The following is a 16,241-nucleotide window of genomic DNA, read 5'->3' as shown; positions in this document are numbered from 1 at the left end:
GCGGGGATTCGAACCGCTGACCTTCCGATCGGCAAGTCCTAGGCTCTGTGGTTTAACCCACAGCGCCACCCGCGTCCCGCCTATAGAAGTGTACATATGGTTAATTTGAATATGTTATTATTGAATATGTATATTATTGAATATTGTATACCCAATGTATCAGCCGCCTGCGGGGGGGTTTCACTGTTTGTGTTTTGGTGGTTGGTAAAAAATTTAAAAATGGCTTTCCTCCCAAAGCACCTGCAGTTAGTTTCTCCAATCTGCCTCCCTTCATCTCTTGCTGCCATCCCAATTCACTGTCAGAAGCGGAACCCACATTCTGAGGTCATGAATGAGGCAACTTTTGGCCCTCCAGATTTTGCTCAACTACAAGTTCCACCAACTCCAGCTGGTCAGCGCTGATGGGACTTGTTGTTCAGCAACATCCGAGGAGCCAGAAGATTTCAAACATCTGATTTAGGCACTGGCTTAAACCAGGCTTTCACTGAGAGGTGATCCAGCTATGTCAACTGTGTCCAGTTCTGGGCACCACAGTTCAAGAAGGACACTGACAAACTGGAACGTGTCCAGAGGAGGGCAACCAAAATGGTCAAAGGCCTGGAAACGATGCCTTATGAGGAACGGCTAAGGGAGCTGGGCATGTTTAGCCTGGAGAAGAGGAGGTTAAGGGGTGATATGATAGCCATGTTCAAATATATAAAAGGATGTCACATAGAGGAGGGAGAAAGGTTGTTTTCTGCTGCTCCAGAGAAGCGGACACGGAGCAATGGATCCAAACTACAAGAAAGAAGATTCCACCTAAACATTAGGAAGAACTTCCTGACAGTAAGAGCTGTTTGACAGTGGAATTTGCTGCCAAGGAGTGTGGTGGAGTCTCCTTCTTTGGAGGTCTTTAAGCAGAGGCTTGACAACCATATGTCAGGAGTGCTCTGATGGTGTTTCCTGCTTGGCAGGGGGTTGGACTCGATGGCCCTTGTGGTCTCTTCCAACTCTATGATTCTATGATTCTATAGATCTGCTGATCTGATCTGTTGCTTGATTGATGCATTCTGTATTTGTTTTATCAATGTACTGTAATTTAATTGTTGAATCGTTGTTTGCTACCATGATGTGCATCTAGGCATTGACAGTATAGGGATTTCTTTGCACATAAAAATAAATGTGAGCAGCTATTAAAGGCCCTGCCAATGAGCAAAGACAACCCAGTGCCCCGTAAAGGCTAACATTGGTCCTGGGATAAGGCTATTGGTTGTTTTTGCCATGGCAGAGAGATAAAGGTACCACCTTGGAGACTTGCATTTGAACAGCGAGTGACAGAGATCTCTTGCGTATCCCTTAGTGCCTCTTTGCCCAGTATAGCTCACGCTCTCATTCCCACCACCCACCACAGATCCGCAGGGCCATCCAGCAGTTGCTGTTTCACAAAAAGGATTTCAGCTGGGTCCGCCATGTCATCATTGCCTGCTGCCTCCTCGTTATTGTCAACCTTCTTGTCATCTTCGTGCCAAACATCAAGGACATTTTTGGAGTCATTGGTATGTATGACCTGTGTTAGGAAGACGTAGCAGAGGGGCTCAGGGCTGGGCTTCACCTTAACATTCATGACGTGATCAGCAACCTCACAAGCAGTTTTTAAAAAACTGGATATTGGGTGCCTGGAGGTGAGCAGGGTTTAACATGCGGCAGTGAGTTTTAGGGTTCGTGGACAGGGAACTTTGCATTTGTGTCTAATGATAACCGCTGTGTGTGTGGATTGTTATATATATACAACCTCTGATGATTTTCCGTTCTTTATTACGTATTCTGCATTTCTTAATTTCTCTATTACTCTTAATTATCATTAACTAATCTCCTGATAATCTTTCTTGCAATATTTCAAATAGTCCTCCTTACAGAACTTCTTACCTATTAGCCTAATCTGTTCATTACAATTACTTTTCAAATAGTTCCTATATTTACTCCAGTCTTCTAAGAATCTCTGGTCCTGCAGGTTTCGAATCCTTCCTGTTAATTTATCTAATTCTGCATAGTCCATTAATTTCACCCGCCATTCTTCTTTGGTCGGTAATTCTTCTTGCTTCCATTTTTGTGCCAATAAGTGTGTGTGGATTGTTGGAGCGGGTGGGGTGGGCGATTTTCTTGAGATCGTGCCTGGGAGGGAAGACTGTTCTGTTTTGGAGAGTCTCTTAAAGGATCGATCCTCTGACCTGGAGACTCATTCTTTCCTCCTTGGTGTGGTCTGCTCCCTGAGCTGTTGGACTGGCAAGGTGACATGGGAAGCCTTTGGTTCCTTGGCATGGGGGGGGATGTGCCTTTGAGAGCCCTGGTGCTGCAGGACTTGGTTTCAGGGGCTGCTGTCTGCCAGACTCTGATTCAGGGATCCTTTCATCACCAGCATCAGACTCAGAGTCAGGATGTGATGCTGCTTTGAATGTATGGCATAGGTGTTAACCTAACATACCCAAGAATATGTTCCCTTTTCTGACTCTTCCACCCACAGGAGCCACGTCGGCCCCCAGCCTCATCTTCATCCTCCCAAGCATCTTCTACATCCGCATTATCCCCAACGAGAAAGAGCCCCTGAGATCCAGATCCAAAATACAGGTACCAGATCCTGGCCGGTGGGTGGGAATGTGAGAGGGAAGGGAAAGTGGTTCAACGCGGTAGGCCAGAGGAAAAAGGAAATGGGGGCGGGAGCTCAGTCAAGGATGAGATGAGCCCATGGGAGGCCAGGTGAAAGTGTTGTTGTTGTTGTTGTTGTTGTTGTTGTTGTTGTTGTTAATACCCCACCCATCTGGCTGAGTTTCCCCAGCCACTCTGGGTGGCTCCCAATCGAGTGTTAAAAACAATAAAGCATTAAATATTAAAAACTTCCCTAAACAGGGCTGCCTTCAGATGTCTTTTAAAAATAAGATAGCTACTTATTTCCTTTCCTGTGGAGGGCGTTCCACAGGGCGGGCGCCACTACCGAGAAGGCCCTCTCTCTGGTTCTCTGTAACCTCACTTCTCGCAATGAGGGAACCACCAAGAGGCCCTTGGCACTGGACCTCAGTGTCCGGGCTGAACGATGGGGGTGGAGACGCTCCTTCAGGTATACAGGACCAAGGCCATTTAGCTGTTCCAAGCTTTTCTTGGCTGAAAATGCATTTATTTTTATCCTGCTTTTCAGACCGTTCACCTCCATTAAAAGAGAGAGAGTTTGTCAATGAGTTTGCAAAGATATACAAGGGAAGGGAATAGGTAAAGAGGGAGGAGATTCAAGCACAGATTGAGCTGAGGTGGCAAGAGAACGACTTGGGGGTTCTAGGCTGTGGGAGACACCTGTTCACCCACGAAACTTCCAAGCCTAGTATGTTGAAGACATGCAGTTGGTATTCCACACCTTCTAGCTGCCCATAAAAAAATCATTTCAGCAATTGTCAACAAAATCACAGCTGGTTTTCAGGTCTTTCTGAGACTCCTTAGACTCCGTAGTAAGGCATGCAAAAGGTATATATAAAAGGTAAAGGGACCCCTGTCCATTAGGTCCAGTCGTGGCCGGCTCTGGGATTGCAGAGCTCATCTCACTTTATTGGCCGAGGGAGCCGGCGTACAGCTTCCGGGTCATGTGGCCAGCATGACTAAGCCGCTTCTGGCAAACCAGAGCAGCGCACGGAAACGCCGTTTACCTCCCCACCAGAGCGGTACCTATTTATCTACTTGCACTTGGACGTGCTTTCAAACTGCTAGGTGGGCAGGAGCAGGGACTGAGCAACGGGAGCTCACCCCGTTGCGGGGATTCAAACCCCCAACCTTCCGATCGGCAAGCCCTAGGCTCTGTGGTTTAACCCACAGCGCCACCCGCGTCCCTATATAAAAGGTAGAATGAGGCTGAATCCAAGAACTAACATGGCAAGTGGGATATTCTGTTTTCAAGTAGGGGGACAGCCCCCTCTTTCCCTCCCCACTTAGACCATGCAACCCCTCCCTCTCTCCCCACTGAAGCTTGCAAGGGAATTGGAACTGGGCGGCCGGTATCATGCCTTCCTCTTTGTCCTCCACAGGCTGCCTGCTTTGCTGCCCTTGGCTTCGTTTTCATGGTGATGAGCCTGAGTTTCATCATTGTCGACTGGGTAACGACAGGGAAGAGCAGCGGAGTGGGGCACTAACCCCCTCCGCCCCCCCAAAGACACAGTGGTTCTTGCCAGGGAGGACCATTTACTGACAGAGACGTGCCATCGCCCCCTCCTGTTCACCCTCGCTCATCCTGGAATGACACCTCCTGTCCATCGCTGTGGGGAAGTGACAGAAGGAACCCTTCGTGATCAAGACAAAGTAACCTGGAACGGCATGGGCGGGGAGCTTCTCTTTGGCCCTTCTGGGCTCCGGGGCCACGAAACAGGTGATCAGAAAGAGGCTGCCCGTTGCCACGGAGCTAGCATAAGCTCTCCTCTTTGGTCAGTTTTGGTGCTATGACAACACAAGTCATGACAACACAAGTTCAGCTCCTATGATAGGAGCACAGAGCTCCTGGCATTCTTTTCCTCTTTGGCAGTCAGGCCGTGGCCAGCCATTGCTTGTCACAACAAAACTGCATGGAGTTTTGGGTTTACACTTTTTTGTGGGGCACGGGGGTGGGTCCAGGATAATAGCGCTCTCTTGCACGCTCTCTGTCTGTCTCGTCATCGTTGCCATTACGGGAGGATACTCTGGGCGTCCCACTTTTGTCGTTGCAGCAGTGGTGCCCGGCTGTCTCCTGTGTTTTGTTGCCAAGCATGTAAACGGGCTCCTGCTCTTTTTGCTGCCATGGGGGCAGAGCCTCCACCTCACTTCTCTGTTCCTCTGCCTGGTACCAACTATGCCCGCTGTGCCTGGGGGGTTGTGGCCCCAAGTTGGAGTGCCAAAAGCCAACGGTGCCCCAGTGGACAATCTAATTTATTTGCTCATATTTAATTTGGACCTAGGGACGCGGGTGGCGCTGTGGGTTAAACCACAGAGCCTAGGACTTGCCGATCAGAAGGTCGGTGGTTCGAATCCCCACGACGGGGTGAGCTCCCGTTGTTCGGTCCCAGCTCCTGCCAACCTAGCAGTTTGAAAGCACTTCAAAGTGCAAGTAGAGAAATAGGTACCGCTCCGGCGGGAAGGTAAATGGCGTTTCCGTGCGCTGCTCTGGTTCACCAGAAGCGGCTTAGTCATGCTGGCCACATGACCCGGAAGCTGTACGCCGGCTCCCTCAGCCAATAAAGCGAGATGAGCACCGCAATCCCAGAGTCGGCCACGACTGGACCTAATGGTCAGGGATCCCTGGACCTAACTTGGACCTAATTTGGACCTGGCTACCAGACCAAAGATTACAAAGATAACCACCCTGGTGTCGTCATACTTGGTGTCAGGGTTTCTGTTTTTTTCCTGATAGGGCCGAGGTCTGGGGTGTTGTTGAAACGAGGGAGGGTGGGCAGACTGGACTCCTGGGCACCCTCTTCCCAGCTCTTAGGTGGATGTGGTGTTACAGCTGGAGGTTTGGAAACAAGGTGTTGAAGGTAGCAGGAGGGAATTGGCTTGGTGGAGTCCCCTCATCTCGTTGCTTAGGAGAAGGTCCTTGTGCTGTCCTGTTGCAGAGCAATGTTGGATTTCTCCTAAGGCCACCCAGGAAAGATTAATTCTTCTGAATCCTGAAATGCTGCCAGGTTGATTCCCTTTGGAAAACTCCCTGGGCTACACTATTGACTATCCTAACATTAGGTTGGGGCTTCTCTCATTTGCCCTTTTCAGGGCTCCGGAGGCAGCTTTTCCGCAGCACAATGCATTACAATTGACACTAATGTACAGGGAGCATGAAAAGGTCCGGCTGATGGACAATTCAAGCAAACCAAGGAGAAATGTTTACGCTACGGGTACTTCCGTATTAGGACCTTAGTATGGACCTTTGTTTACCAGCTTTTCATGGCAAATCTACATGATGGCATCGTCAAATTGTTTTCCTCCTGCAATTTTTACCTATGCAACTTCCTTCTGTCTTCTTTCAGACTACAGATTTTTTTTTTAAAAAAAAATTAAAACAGGATTGTAGGGCAGTCTTTACACTTGCGGATCACCTTAAGCACTATTTTTCCACCGTGACCTTTCTGGTCTGTGACATTTTAGCCAGCTGTCAATCTTCTAATTTGCTCCTTCTGCCTATGCTCTTTTTAAAAAATTAAAATAGTTACGCAAAGGCACTTAAATGAAAAAGGTACTTTAGTGTTGTTGGTTTTTTAAAAACAAAACCAGACGCCACAAACTGCCAATTCTCCTTTTCGTATTCAGTGCCGTTTGATTTCTTTGGTGTTGTTTTTAATTTAGTTTTTTTCTTACTTTATAACACTGAAGTGATCTTGCAACGACACTGAATTTTTACAAAGCACTTTAGCCCATACCTTTTACAAAAATGATTCAAGAATCAATTGGAGGCAAGATGTTGTTCTCGGGTGAATTGTTGCTCCCTTTTCTGCATGGTTGTGTTAGGTGTAAACAGAACATCGTTGCCTGTGCATGCGCAGAAATTGCAATTTCCTCCCCCTCCAAAGCACGGGGAGCCCCTTGCAGTTCTGCATGCAGCTTATAGCAGAAGTGCTTGGTCAGTGTTGGGAGCCACCAGCCTGTAAGTACCTTATGATCCTTCCCCATTCCATGCCATTTCCTCCTTTTTCTGCACCCCTTCCCCCAGCCTGGAATCCTTTCTTCATTTTCTCTTTGAACCTTGTTGCAAAACCACAGCAGAGAGCTGAACTGCAGCCTGCTAGAGCCCCGATGTATTTTGCCAGTTGGGTCAGAGCAGTCCCTACAGGGTGGCATGGCCATTCTCAGGCAGTGAAGAAGAAGAAGAGTTTGGATTTGATATCCCGCCTTTCACTCCCTTTTAAGGAGTCTCAAAGCGGCTAACATTCTCCTTTCCCTTCCTCCCCCACAACAAACACTCTGTGAGGTGAGTGGGGCTGAGAGACTTCAAAGAAGTGTGACTGGCCCAAGGTCACCCAGCAGCTGCATGTGGAGGAGTGGAGACGCGAACCCAGTTCCCCAGATTACGAGACTACTGCTCTTAACCACTACACCACACAGTGCTGTTTTAAAGGCAGCAAATTATCAACTATAGCCTTCATTTCTGCTGCTGTGCCAGAGGGGAAAGGGGATCGTGCCCTTTGGGTTTTCTGCCCCCAGCACCAAAATGCAGTGGACTGTATTACACACTGGACGTTTAGCATGAAGGCGAAATGAAGCAGTGAAATGGAAACGGGGCTACTATCCTCTTCTGTCGAATTCCCTTTGCCCGTCTGGCAGAGAACTGTGCCAGGGCAATTTTCTAGATCTGGAACGTTCTCCACTTCAGTGTCCTGTCTCTTCTTCCGTCTCCAGTTATTTTGTCTTTTCCTCCTCATTTGTCCACCCCTTTTTCACACAGATATCAGAAATCATCCTGGCCTCCGTGCCAGTACCCAAGGATGCTGCTGTTACCATGGCGACAACACTTCCTTTATTTCTCCATGCATTAATGTTCCTTTGAGTGGTGTTGTGCGAGTGTTGATCTAGTTGTGGCCGTGCCTTGCTATTGCTGGTGGGTGGCAACCTGTGAAGGCTGGTCAGCCACAACTGGTAACCACTTAGAATCATGGACTTGAAAGGGATCTCAAAAGATAATCTAGTTCAGTGTGATGCAGGAAATCCACTGCTGTGGCACCTCTGATAAGTGACTGTAATAGCATCTCCTTTGAAACCTCTTAAGAAAGGGGAGTCCTTCTTCTTTGGCAATCACTTGTAGCTGAGTAAGTTTGTCTTCCATAAACACGATTTTAACAATGAGTCCATAAGTGACTGTGGAGGCTAATTCTGGATCCACACGTCCTTCCACAGTGGAGACATTGGTTTCTGGGTGGGAGTTGATCACAGTGTGGATTTGCCAAGCGTGCCTTACTATTTTCCAAGGCAGTGTGGGATGGCTTGTACAGTCAGGAAGTCAAAAATCCTCTCTTTTGTTTTTGAATTCTCTGATTTTGATCCTACCTTCTGGAGTGATGGGCAACAAATTAGTTCCATCATCTATGGATGATAGAACTAATTCATGCCTTCCAAATACTTGAAGGTGGCTAGCAGATTGCCTTCTATGTACTGTAGAGATGGTGATCACCATACCTCAGGGGTGGCGATCCGGACATTGCTGGACTGCAACTCCCATCAGCCCTTACTGGCTGGAGTAGGTGGGAGTTGGGAACAGATACCCCCATCCCAAGCCTACCACCACATGTTCCCAGGCTTGATTTGAAAATAGTACATGATGATCAATCTCCCCTTGACCAATTTTCCTCTATCATCAATAATAAGCCATCAGTAACATATCTAAAACCAATGTTTTAGATGCATTAAACTATATCTGCTTCTTTTACCTGCCTCCATTAACTTAACGGCAATCTTGGGAGCTCAGTATTTTCTATTTTCTATTTCTTTCTAGCTTTTCTTCTTCTTTTAATTGGACAGATTGGGAACTGAGATCCTTGGTGGTTTTGGTAAATGGTCTTGACTCTCTCTCTCTCTCTCTTTTTTTTGTAAATCTTATTTATTGATTTTGCACACACAAAAAGCAAGAAAAAAGCAAAACAAAAAAAACCATAAAATATCCATTGATTTCCCATCCTCCTCTTCCGTGGTTTCAATATTTACCTTTACATGTGGCATATTTTGCATATACTACTCAATGCATACATTTTAACCTATTTATCTCAATAATTAACGCTGATGCTCAAATTTCAAGTCCTGCTCGCGTTTTCATCTCGTTATAATAGTTTTTTAAATGCTCAGTAAAAAGTCTCCAGTCCTCAAGGAATTTTCCATCATTTTGGTCTCTAATCTTTGCTGTTCATCTTGCCAGTTCTGCATACTCCATTGTTTTCAAAAGCCAATCTTCCTTTGTTGGGAACTCTCCTTCTTTCTATCTTTGGTCTTTGGGCATACAATATTCGTGCTGCTGTTGTTATATACATAAATAAGTTAGCCAATTCTTTTGATACATCGTTATTTATAATTCCTAAAAGAACAGCTTCGGGTTTCTTGGGAAACGATCAACTTGAACATCTTTTTAATCTCATTATATATCATTTCTCAATAGTCTTGACTCAATTTCATTAGAGTTGTGCATTCTCTTAACAGATACCATGACGTGCCATGTAATTCCTGCTGCTATATTACCTAATTTGGGGAGGGACGACTTTTTAAGAATCATAAGAGTTGCAGAGAACTTCATTTAATCTTTTGCTTAGTGTAGGAAATCCAGAGATCTAGAACATCTCTCAACAGATGACTGTCTCTGCTTGAAGACTTCCAGCCAGAGAGCCTGCCCCATTGGTTTCATTGTCAAAGTGTTTTTGCTTCCAAGAGGTTCCTCCTAATGTTAATCCAAAATCTACCCTCCTGTAACTTAAGCCCCTGATATCTAGTCCTGTTCTTTAGGACTTCAGTCTTCGTCCTATCCCTGTGAGCATAACATGTATGCCCAAGTTGTTACTTACTATTCACATGGCACCATCAATGTACTTGGTGTAACCTAAGCAATAATAATAATAAAATAGGTCCCTGCCACAAAGAGCTTACAAATACAAGATTTAGATTAAATCGGAAATGGTTAAGTTAGCAATATTAGGGTTCCTACACCTTGCGGAAGGAGGGGTTTTTATCAGAGGTTTCTTGCATACTCAGATGTTATAAAAGCCGGGACAGCTATATCTGCCAAAATACCTACACAACTTTTTAAAAGTACAGTGGTGCTTCGGGTTACAAATGCTTCAGGTTACAGACTCCATTAACCCAGAAGTAGTACCTCGGGTTAAGAAATTTACTTCAGGATGAGAACAGAACAGAGAACAGAAATTGTGTGGCCCCATTAGCTAAAGTGGTACCTTGGGTTAAGAGCACTTTCAGGTTAAAAACGGACCTTCAGAACGAATTAAGTTCTTAACTAGAGGTACCACTGTACAAAAAACTCTAATGATGAAAGACTGGCCATTCCCAGGTTAACAGGGTAGTCCTGTGCATGTGAAGTAAGCTTCATTTAGTTCCAAGGCACATACTACAGTGGTGCCCCGCAAGACGAATGCCTCGCAAGACGGAAAACCCACTAGACGAAAGGGTTTTCCGTTTTGGAGGTGCTTCGCAGGACGAATTTCTCTATGGGCTTGCTTCGCAAGACGAAAATGTCTTGCGATTTTTTTTCCGCTCCCCACCCCCTTTTTCTAAGGCACTAAGCTGCTAATAGCCTTTTAGCAGCTAATCCGCTAATCCCTTAAGCCTTTAATAGCCGCTAATAGCCGCTAAACCGCTAATAGCGCTAATCCGCTAATAGGGTTGCTTCGCAAGACGAAAAAACCGCTAGACGAAGAGACTCGCGGAACGGATTCTTTTCGTCTTGCGAGGCACCACTGTACTAAGTATGATTGCATAGGATTGCACATAAACTCCTTTCCAGATCTGAAAGAGCCCACAACTCTGTGATCCACCTGCAAAGCGTCCGTGGGGACAGAGCTTCTAAGTAGAATTATAATTATCATGGATCTTCTCATACAGTGATAAGAATTGTCAATTCTTGTGGGCACCCTACGCATCATATTCCATTTTACCTCCACCACAATATACTTTGTTTGGGACAGTCTTTAGCAAATGGGTGTTCTGGCTAGAGGTTTTCTTCTGAGTTTGCCTTCCAGTTTCTGTTGTTGTCGCTTCCTTTGTGCACAGGTTGCCTCTGTCTACCCAGAGCCCCTCCATGTGGGCGTTCTATTGCAGGTGTGTTCTGTTGCATATTCTTGGCACAGTAATGCATTAACGGTGGATTTTTCCTGCTTTATTTTCTTACGTGATGCTTGCCCAGCGCAACCACATTTTTGCCACAAATAACCTATAACGCATCAGTTGTGGTATAAACAGTTGTGGGATTTCAGCAGGAAATTACGGGATACTCACTGATTGGAAATGAAGCAGCGTGACCACCCCAAAACTTTTGCAGGCACACACAGTATTGATTCTGTACAACCACAAATAATCATGAATGCACAATAAAACGGATGCCTTGGGCCGGGTTAAGTTGTATATACTGTTCCTATCAGATGACCTCAACATGTGGACCTATTTAACAGAAACTTATTACAGTACAGTACTTGATCTACTACACGCATGTTTGTTAGTATGTATACTCAGCTTTGAAATCCTGAAAATGTACAGTGTTTGGGAGCTTTGGAAATGCACACTTTGAATTGTCCTCTCCTGAAACCAATGGTAGCCATGGCTGCTTGCTATCCATCCCACTCGAGGAGGAGCTACTTGTCCACACAACATAGTCTACCTGATTTCATCTGACATTTATTGCGGAACATGTCCTGCATCGCTTCAAAAGCCATGCCACTGCTACTTCTAGGTGCCCAGCGGTGACCTAGAGGCCTCCTGAAACCCATGTCTCAGTTCACCCAAGGAGTGCTTGTATATTTTGCCCTCAAGGTGCTCACCATCCCATTGCTGAGCCCATCGGATGGTCATTTTGAAGCACCAGAGGAGAGAAGAAGCCTATCACAGTTGTCTAGACCAGTGGTTTTCAACCAGTGTGCCGTGGCACCCTGGGGTGCCTTGAATGGCGATCAGGCAACACTAGCCTCCGTCCCTCTTTCCTTCCCTCCCTCTTCTGATGCCCTCTTGTTTAAGGTTGCCAGACGTCCCCGTTTCCCGGGGACAGTCCCCGGATTTACAGATCAGTCCCCATACAAAATCCATTGAAGTTGAAATGTGTCCCCGGATTCATTGAAAAAAATCTGGTAACCTTACTCTTGTTTCTCTGCCTCCCAAAGGCTTGCACAGCTGTTGGTTGCAGCAGCCCTGGCTGAAAGCTCCCCAGGCGAATGGTGCCTCTGGGGCTGGCCGGGGGGGGCTAAGGCAGCTTCGGAGTAAGCAGGCAAGTGGGTGAGGGAGCCCATTCAGCCAGTGCATCAGCCCTTGCTGTTGGGAATGGGCAGAGAAATGGGAGGGCTGGCAGGCAGTGGCTGTGCTGGCCTTTCTTGTGCTTGCTCTGTGAAAGGCCTGCATGGGAGGCTGAATGCCTGGTGCTGAAGGGAGCCTTTCCATCTTGCAGGCCCGGCAGCACCCACTGCTGCCAGTGCTGCCTCCCAAGGTAAGGTGCTGGCCTCACGTTCATCTTTGGCCAGTCTCTGTTGAGCCACTAAGGCTGGGGACATCCTCTTCCCAGGCCCCTGTGGGGCAGTGTGAGGAGGCACCTCTCTTTGGGGCAGATGAGGCAGCTCAGAGACCAAGGGTGGTGGCAGTGGCTGCCCAGAGGTCTTCAGTGGTACCTTGGGTTACAGACACTTCAGGTTACAGACTCCCGCTAACCCAGAAATAAGTACCTTGGATTAAGAACTTTGCTTTAGGATGAGAACAGAAATTGCGGTGCGGTGGCAGCGGGAGGCCCCATTAGCTAAAGTGGTACCTCAGGTTAAGAACAGACCTCCAGAATGAATTAAGTTCTTAACCTGAGGTACCACTGTAGTTGGTCAAGGGAGCCACAGACACAAAAAGGTTGAAAACCTCTGGCCTAGATAGTAGTTGCTGCCTTCTTCCAGTTCTAGTTAGACCTGGACCAGAAGCAAGGAGAATGCTAGATAGGGCACCTGGCTGAGAGCATCCACCTGTACTGAGCCAGTCACCCGGATGGAGGACCCATTTGTACCATTGATGGGATAGGCCTCTCTCTCACACTTTACCTGTTCAGATCCCCGCCTTTATTTTTCTCCCCAGCTTGATATATATATCTCACTACAAACTCACCTTCCCCACTCGCGTCCAGGTGCCCTCTTAACTTTCTGTCCTTCCCTTCTCCCCGTGTCTGGAAGTTTTTTACGTAGACTCAAGGGCTCTGTTTCTGCTTGGGGGTAGGGGAGGGATTTGGATTTAAGGGAGGAGGGAACACAAATTCAAAATGTGAAATGGATGTAAGGACACAGTATTTGTATAATTTTGGAATTCAATAAAGAATGACTGACTTTCCATTGAGGCAGTCTGAATGCTTTTATGTATGTGTTTTTTGTTTCATTTTAAATGTTCACATACTGCCTTTTAGGTACACGACCTTCCAAAATAGTTTTTCAAACTTTTGTACGTGTGCACACATGTAATTTATACATGCAAACAAGCGTATTCGCTCATATATCCATTGTGAAATCAACAAAGGAGGCAGGGAAAAAGAGTACATTGTTTTTGTGCTATCTTTCATATTTTAATATCAGGGAATTTGTTTTGTTTATTTCATTTTTAAGTTTTTCTGCACTGCTTTTGTAGGCAAATGCCCATCCAAAGTGGTTTATCTCAGTCAAAACTGCAGTTGTTGTTGTTGTTATTTTGTGTGTGTACACCCACCATTACAGAAAACGTATGGAATAAGACCTACCCAGCCTCTATTTAGCAAACAGAACAAAAATGACTTTGGAGGAGGCCAAACGAAACAAGTCTTTTAAGGCCTTCTGACCCTGATATGTAGCCCTCGGCCACAGTTCTGCTGAGAAGGAGTTCTAAGTCTGTGCGGCCACCATGGAGAATATCCCCCCATGGTCACCCAGCTCATGGATCTAAGGGGACGGCCATCCCAAGAGGACAGCATGGTACAGGTGCACATATGCAGGTGGGCACATAAGTAGCTCAAACCATTGAGGGCTTCAGAGGTTAAGACCAGCCATCTAAATAGAAGTGTAGGGGTGGGGCATCTCAGATGCTCAGGGGTCAAAAGTGCCCCTTGAGACTTCCCAGGCCACATCCTTGATAAGCCCGGGTTCATATGATCCTTGAGTGTTTCTCCCTGGCTGCAGATGTGATGTTGAACTCTAGATCATGCTTCTCAGTTGCCTGGGTGAAGGTCAGGTGTGAGTGCCTCTGTTCCTAAAGGTTTGTCCGAAGGGTGTGTGTGTGTGTGTGCTATAAATGAACACAGTCTGGGTCACAGCCTTCATCGTTACCAATTATTATTATTGTTATTGTTGTTTGTTGTTGTTGTTGTTATTTATACCCCACCCATCTGGCTGAGTTTCCCCAGCCACTCTGGGCGGCTCCCAATCGAGTGTTAAAAACAATACAGCATTAAATATTAAAAACGTCCCTAAACGGCTGCCTTCAGATGTCTTAAAAATACGATAGCTGCTTATTTCCTTGACATCTGATGGGAGGGCGTTCGACAGGGCGGGCACCCTGTAACCTCACTTCTCGCAATGAGGGAACCGCCAGAAGGCCCTTGGCTCTAGATCTCAGTGTCTGGGCTGAATGATGGGGATGGAGACGCTCCTTCAGGTATACTGGTCCGAAACTGTTTACATGGTGTTACATGGTCCCAGCGGCCACTCCCAGTCAACAGTCTAGCTGCCACATTCTGGATTAATTGCAGTTTTCAGGTCATCTTCAAAGTCCTACATAGAGCACATGGCAGTAGTCCAAGCGGGAGATAACTAGAGCATGCACCACTCTGGCAAGACAGTCTGCGGGCAGGTAGGGTCTCAGCCTGCGTACCAGATGGAGCTGGTAGCTGCCCTGGACACAGATTTGACCTGTGCCTCCATGGATAGCTGGGAGTCCAAAATGACTCCCAGGCTGCGTTCCTGGTCCTTCAGGGGCACAGTTACCCCATTCAGGACCAGGGAGTCCTTCACACCTGCCCGCCTTCTATCCCCACCCCAAATACTTCTGTCTTGTCAGGATTCAACCTCAATCCATTAGCCGCCATCCATCCTCCAACCGCCTCCAGGCACTCACACAGGACATTCACCATCTTCACTGGTTCTGATTTAAAAGAGGTAGAGCTGGGTATCATCCGCATACTGATGAACACCCAGCCCAAACCCCCTGATGATCTCTCCCAGTGGCTTCATATAGATATTAAAAATCATGGGGGAGAGGACGGAACCCTGAGGCATCTCACAAGTGAGAGCCCAGGAGTCTGAGCACTCATCCCCCAACACCACTTTCTGGACACGGCCCAGGAGGAAGGAGCAGAACCCCTGTACAGTGGTACTTCGGGTTATATATGCTTCAGGTTACATACGCTTCAGGTTACAGACTCCGCTAACCCTGAAATAGTACCTCAGATTAAGAACTTTGCTTCAGGATGAGAACAGAAATCGTGCTCCAGCGGCACAGGAGCAGCAGGAGGCCCCATTAGCTAAAGTGGTGCTTCAGGTTAAGAACATTTTCAGGTTAAGAACAGGCCTCTGGACTGAATGAAGCACTTAACCTGAGGTACCACTGTATAACAGTGCCCTCAGCTCCCAGCCCCTCTAGATGGTCCAGAAGGATGTTATGGCCGATGGTATCAAAAGCCAGTGAGAGATCCAGCAGAACTAAGAAACAGCTCTCACCTTTGTCCCTAGTCTGCTGGAGATCATCGACCAGCTCGACCAAAGCAGTTTCAGTCCCATGGTGAGGCCTGAATCCTGATTGGAAGGGATCCAAATGGTCCGCATCCTCTAGGTGTGCTTGGAGTTGTTCAGCAACCGCCCGCTCAATCACCTTGCCCAAGAATGGAAGATTTGAGACTGGGCTTGGCTTCTTTATTTGTGCCTCAATCTTGCTGGGTAGCTTTGGGCAGGCCCTCTCAAGAGGTTCAGGGAGACCCAGGCCACCTCCAGCTCTTGAGGGCCCTAGCCATAAAAAATGTATGATGATCTCTGCCAACAATTTCTAGACCATTGATGTATTCCAACATGGAAACCAGAGACAGGTTATGCGCTTCTTATTACAGGGGAGAGACCAGGAGCTCACCAAGACAGTGGCTAAGTTCCTCTATTTGATTTTCTGTCACCGAAGTAAGCTACAGGATCCTGCTCTTGTTGGAAACCCTCAGAGATGAGGTGGATTGCTTGCCTCTTCTGCCCTTTGGCGGGTGACTGTGCCGTTGGGGTGGCATCAAGATCGCACTGGCCTATCTATTCTGAATGTTCTTATGTGATGCCAATAAAGGTTACTTGACTTGCCCTAGCCATAATGATAATAAAGAAGCGAACAGGAAAACAAGGCACCGAAAAAGAGAGAGAAGGAAATCATTTGATTTTTTAAATTACCATTGAGTAAATGCTTCTCTAGTCTTTTGCTGGGCCAATGCACTAATGCGCAGCTCTCGGGTGAAATCGTTTTGTCACATTTTGCTCCGATGCACATATCTGGGCTTCCGGGGCCCTCCTCTGACTGGCCCTGCGGCTGGGCCTTGTCAGCCAGATGGGGAA

At 46.9% G+C, this 16,241-nt stretch overlaps 1 protein-coding gene and 2 long non-coding RNA genes across 5 annotated transcripts in view; 2 read left to right on the top strand and 1 right to left on the bottom strand.

The window, feature by feature from the left end:
• Positions 1 to 6,407, top strand: part of SLC38A5 (solute carrier family 38 member 5) — a 66,066-nt gene extending 59,659 nt beyond the window's left edge. For all 3 annotated transcript variants that reach the window (XM_083420233.1, XM_083420231.1, XM_083420232.1), the window contains exons 14-16: positions 1,391 to 1,535; positions 2,501 to 2,604; positions 4,044 to 6,407. In XM_083420233.1, coding sequence (XP_083276359.1) covers positions 1,391 to 1,535; positions 2,501 to 2,604; positions 4,044 to 4,148 — 354 coding nt within the window. In that variant the 3' untranslated portion in view covers positions 4,149 to 6,407. The remainder of the gene's footprint in view (positions 1 to 1,390; positions 1,536 to 2,500; positions 2,605 to 4,043) is intronic.
• On the bottom strand, positions 5,395 to 7,206 carry LOC310667898. The gene is made up of 2 exons (XR_014506372.1): positions 7,069 to 7,206; positions 5,395 to 6,820 (listed from the first exon to the last, which is right to left on the bottom strand). It is a non-coding gene; the product is annotated as an uncharacterized lncRNA (long non-coding RNA).
• Positions 7,207 to 9,948: 2,742 nt separating this feature from the next.
• LOC310667903 lies at positions 9,949 to 13,051 on the top strand. Its single transcript, XR_014506389.1, has 2 exons — positions 9,949 to 10,080; positions 10,432 to 13,051. It is a non-coding gene; the product is annotated as an uncharacterized lncRNA (long non-coding RNA).
• Positions 13,052 to 16,241: the final 3,190 nt, after the last annotated feature.

Source organism: Podarcis tiliguerta (genome assembly GCF_965153285.1).
Source record: "Podarcis tiliguerta genome assembly, chromosome: 17".
Taxonomy (NCBI): domain Eukaryota; kingdom Metazoa; phylum Chordata; class Lepidosauria; order Squamata; family Lacertidae; genus Podarcis; species Podarcis tiliguerta.
This window is presented reverse-complemented; position numbering and strand designations above follow the sequence as displayed.